This window comes from Octopus bimaculoides, chromosome 26, assembly GCF_046866305.1.
Source record: "Octopus bimaculoides isolate indiv1 chromosome 26, ASM4686630v1, whole genome shotgun sequence".
In the NCBI taxonomy this organism is placed as follows: domain Eukaryota; kingdom Metazoa; phylum Mollusca; class Cephalopoda; order Octopoda; family Octopodidae; genus Octopus; species Octopus bimaculoides.
This window is the reverse complement of record NC_142953.1, coordinates 13,337,309-13,342,308: the sequence shown is the minus strand read 5'-3', so window position 1 is coordinate 13,342,308 and position 5,000 is coordinate 13,337,309. Positions and strand designations below refer to the sequence as shown.

Below are 5,000 nucleotides of genomic sequence, written 5' to 3'. Positions count from 1 at the left end.
AGCTCTTTAATTGTGGTTGTAGATTAGTTATGGCTATGTCTATCTAAGTGTATCTGTCTTTAGGTGTGGATGTGTGTACATATGTCTGTCTGATTTTTTCGGTATGGCTGCATCCATCTATATATCTATGCCTGTCTCTCTATCCGTGACAGCATCTGTATGTCTAGCTGCAATTGTGCCTGTCTGTCTGTTTGGTGTTGGCTACATCTATTAATGCTTTCACTTTTAGCTATGATAATACCCTCTTTCCAGAAATGAGGTGGTCTCATGACAAATAAGTCGAAAGGTAAGCTACTATAATTCGGCACAAACTTTCCGGACAACCCAATACAACAGTTAAGTCTGTGTCTATTTCTGGTTTAACATACTCTTGACTTAGCTGTGTCTGTGACCATGTCTACGTCGACCTACTCCTGTGTCTGGATGTCTGGTTGTTTGTGACTAAAGATCTGTCATAAATAATGATAATAATGACAAAGAGAAGGAGACTAAAAATAACACTAATTACTAAAACATATCTAACATTTACAGTGAAGGGAAAGTGGTACTATTAATATAATTGACCATATTAATGTGCAAACGTGTATGAGTTTGTCTATGTTTGTACGTGTGTGTGTATATATATATATATAGTTATTTTTGTTGCTATATTTTGGGCTCGTCAATTTTTTTTTTTGCGAAATAAATACATGCACAATACATTCGTTCTTCACTCATTTATTACTGTTCTTATTTTATCTTATGGCCATTGTCCGAAAAAAATCTTTCATCACTCATTTGTGACCTCTTTAGTGCCACTTTCCGTCCTTGTGTATTCTCCTGGAGCTCCTCTTGGTCACAGAAGAACAGAATGGTCTAAGCGGAGTAGGATCATACATGATATATAGGGCGTGTGCTAATGTTAGCAAAAAAGAAAAAAAAAAAGGAGGCCATTCCCAAATATTACAATGTCTGTTTCAAGGAATCTTGCAACAAAGTTCATAAATATATATATATATATGTGTGTGTGTGTGTAGATATTATAGATGCAGTGACAATGGGTATAACGGGTCTTACCTGACGCCTCAGTGACAACGGTGACATTCACACCCCGCTTTTGCTTGCTGACGTCGGAAACTCCATTCTCGGCCAAGATCTGAATAACGTACTCCTCACTCGGTATCAAACCAGTCAAAGTTACCCTAAAAAATGGACAATAAAACAATACATATAACATATATTTCGGAACAAATACACACATACATCTACGTGTGTGTGTGTGTGTATATATATATATATATATATATATATATATATATATATATATATAGCATAAAAAATTTTTTTTTTTAAATTTGAAAATCCTACACGATTAGGTGAAAAGCGCTTTACATGATTTATAAAACATGTGACATTAATAAAAATCTGTAAATATACAACCATCCAGATTTCTGAGTACCTTAATTTGTTTCTATAATATAATTCCTGTACATCACCTCCAAACCTTCCAATATATATATATATATACATATATATATATATATATATAGATTTACTTTTTGTAATGAGATAAAAGACCAAGGTTGTGTGTAAAATGGAACATTTATAAATAGAATGTCTTACAGCTGTTTCCAGGATATTTATTATATCCCTTCATTGGAGATGGTGTGATAGGATGATTAAGCAATAGTTAGTTTGGTTAAGATAGGAAATAGAGAGTGAATGTAGGGATATTGTATTTGTAAATCCATTGTTTAGGCAGAATGGGAGACATATAAGATTCCAATACCTTGTGAGGAGGATCCAATTGTTTTTAAGATTGGTCATTGCCCATATATATATATATATATATATATATACAAACATGCACACACACAATGAGAAAAAAGATACTAAAAAATTCAGGAAGATATCAACAAAGTACCCAATTTTAAACAAATTTGGAACAAACAGACACCAAGTAGAACACACATCCAAGGTAATTTCTCGTGTATGACAAGTAAATCCAAATATCATTCAAAAGAATTTTGAGAAATTCAGAGTATTAGACAACAAAACTGTGTAGAGCGAAAATCACATCTTTAATAGTAGAATTCACCTTACAAAGCCAACAATTGTTTTTATTGTGTTAACATATTTAGATATGATAAAATATCATTGAAATTAAATGTTCTGTTAACATGTATTTTTGGAAATACTAATTTCAATGGAAGTACAATTCGTGGAAGTACAACAGCATTTGGATGAAAATGCTGTGAGTCCTGCATTTTATGAAGGGGCTTGTTGTTGTTGTTGGCACTCCGTCGCTTACAACATCGAGGGTTCCAGTTGATCCGATCAACAGAACAGCCTGCTCATGAAATTAACGTGCAAGTGGCTGAGCACTCCACAGACACGTGTACCCTTAACGTAGTTCTCGGGGATATTCTGTGTGACACAGTATGACAAGGCTGACCCTTTGAATTACAGGCACAACAGAAACAGGAAGTAAGAGTGAGAGAAAGTTGTGGTGAAAGAGTACAGCAGGGTTCGCCACCACCCCCTGCCGGAGCCTCGTGGAGCTTTAGGTGTTTTCACTCAATAAACACTCACAACGCCCGGTCTGGGAATCGAAACCATGATCCGATGACCGCGAGTCAGCTGCCCTAACCACTGGGCCATTGCGCCTCCACGTATGAAGGGGCACACAGAGAAAAATAAGAAAATGAACAACAAAAAGAAGAAAACAAAGGAGACTTACATGGTGGAAATAAAGCCCTTCATTTTAGGGATATATTTCACGTTCTTGTCACATTTATTGCACTCTACACGATAGGTGAGATCATTTCGGCCACCGTCACTGCGAGGGTGCCACCACGACAGAGTTACTGATGTCGTGTTTACACTTCTGATCGTTAATTTCTGTGGGGGCGATGGTGGTTCTGAAAGAAAGAGGAGAAAAAGAATTGGTAGAGATTATTCTCTGGTGTAAACTCTTCTACATACAAAGCACTTCATATATAAATATATATTCCATATAAATAGGTTTGGTGATGCAAACAGGTAAAATGGAACCCAAAACATGAGTATGTATATATTTTTGTTAATATTTAACAGAAGCAGCAGAGTAACTCAAGAGCCTAGAGTTTCATACATAGCACTTACAATATATATACATATATATATATATATATATATATATATATATATATATATATAGCGTTCAAGACATACACACTTCACGTCTGGCTGTACAGCCTTTTTGTTTGTTTATTTCACCGTTTCGTTTTCCTGTCTTGTTTTCCATCCGCCACTACCCTCCACGAAAGCAATTTAATTTCTGTTCGTGGGAAGAACCATTTTAACGATGCGTACTGCCTTAATTCTTCGAAACGCCAGAGTTTTAATGGTGGCAGCTGATGAAGGGGATGTTTCTATGTGGCCTGCTTGTTTGTTGCACCTTGTTTACCATTTTGTCCTTCTTCTTTTGCCACGTCATGTACCCAGTTATGTATCTATACGTACATGTAGATGAACGTATATACATACATGTACATATATATGCATATACTCATATATTGTTTATATATATATATATATATATATATATATATATATATATATATATAGGGAGAATTCACAAAAAAACAAAAGACGAAGATAGGTGGTGTAGAAAACAAACTGATGTATTAGTATTGATGGTGGTGGTCGTAGTGGTAGTGGTGGTCGTCGCCTTAGTAGTAGTAATGGTGGTAGTAGTAGTAGTAGTCAATCATCAATCAATCAATCGAATCAAATTAAATCACTCAATAGTCGTACTAACCTAGCTCTAGACTAGCGGAAAGCTAGTTTAAGAAGAAGAAGAAAAAAAAAAGCCAAAAAAAAAAAAAAGATAACAGCAGAAAACTATAACAGGACTAGTAAAAAAAAAACAAAAAACAAAAAAAAAGACCCTAACAAAGCTGTTCTCATGCTTGCTTTCCCTCTGCCTTGGCGTTCTCTCTTCTGCATTCTCGTTAATAATAAGAATGTAACAACACAAAACATTAGAAATAGGAAAATAAAAACAAAAATGAAAAATATTATATAAATAAATAAATAAATGAATGAATGAATGAATGAATAAATAAATAAAAATAATTATAGTAGCATTTCTAAATAAATCTAATTTACATGAAGTACTTGGACAGACAATTTTAGCTTGAATGAAATTCAATACAATTTAAGCCATTTGTAGATGATGATGATGGTGGTGGTGGTGGTGGTGGTGGATATGGAGGAGGTGGGGGCAAGAGGAAGAGAAGCAGGAAGGCAAGGAGAAGAAAATTAAAGGGAAAGAAGAAAGAAGAATGAGAAAAAGACTTGGAAGAAGAAGAAGAAGAAGAAGAAGAAGAAGAAGAAGACAGAAGAAGAAGACAGAAGAAGAAGACAGAAGAAGAAGACAGAAGAAGAAGACAGAAGAAGAAGAAGAAGAAGACAAAAGAAGAAGAAGAAGAAGACAAAAGAAGAAGAAGAAGAATGAGAAGAAGACTTGGAAGAAGAAGAAGACAGAAGAAAAAGAAGACTTGGAAGAAGAAGAAGAAGAAGAATGAGAAGAAGACAGAAGATTGGAAGAAGAAGAAGAAGGAGACGAAGACAGAAGATTGGAAGAAGAAGAAGGAGAAGACACAAGAAAGACAGAAGAAAGGTAATTGGTTGAAGGTTCTTCCAATTCTTTTGAAAATGAAATCTTATATTTTTTTCTTTTAAAAATTCCTTTTTCTTTTATATTTCTAGAGAAGTTTAACTCCTTGCCCCCCTCCCTCCTTCCTCCCCCCCCATTCTGTTCCATCTCATACCACACTTCACGTACAATACACAGCATCAATAACACTACAGTTATGATCACAATACCACAACATCTTACCCCAGTTTCCACCCCTGAAAGAAATGCCACCATTATCATTTTGCATTCTTATATACACCTGCCCTCAAAAATCCAAAAAAGAAATTTACAAATTTAAGTTATTTTTTTAAAAAATTTCCTTTTTTTTTTTTTTTTT

General features: G+C 34.6%; 1 protein-coding gene across 1 annotated transcript in view; it reads right to left on the bottom strand.

Moving 5' to 3' along the window:
• Positions 1–5,000, bottom strand: part of LOC106882795 (ephrin type-B receptor 1-B) — a 417,752-nt gene that overhangs the window by 100,824 nt on the left and 311,928 nt on the right. Inside the window, exons 5-6 of the mRNA XM_089343023.1 lie at positions 2,720–2,900; positions 1,057–1,181 (exon numbers count right to left, since the gene is read on the bottom strand). Coding sequence (XP_089199149.1) covers positions 1,057–1,181; positions 2,720–2,900 — 306 coding nt within the window. The remainder of the gene's footprint in view (positions 1–1,056; positions 1,182–2,719; positions 2,901–5,000) is intronic.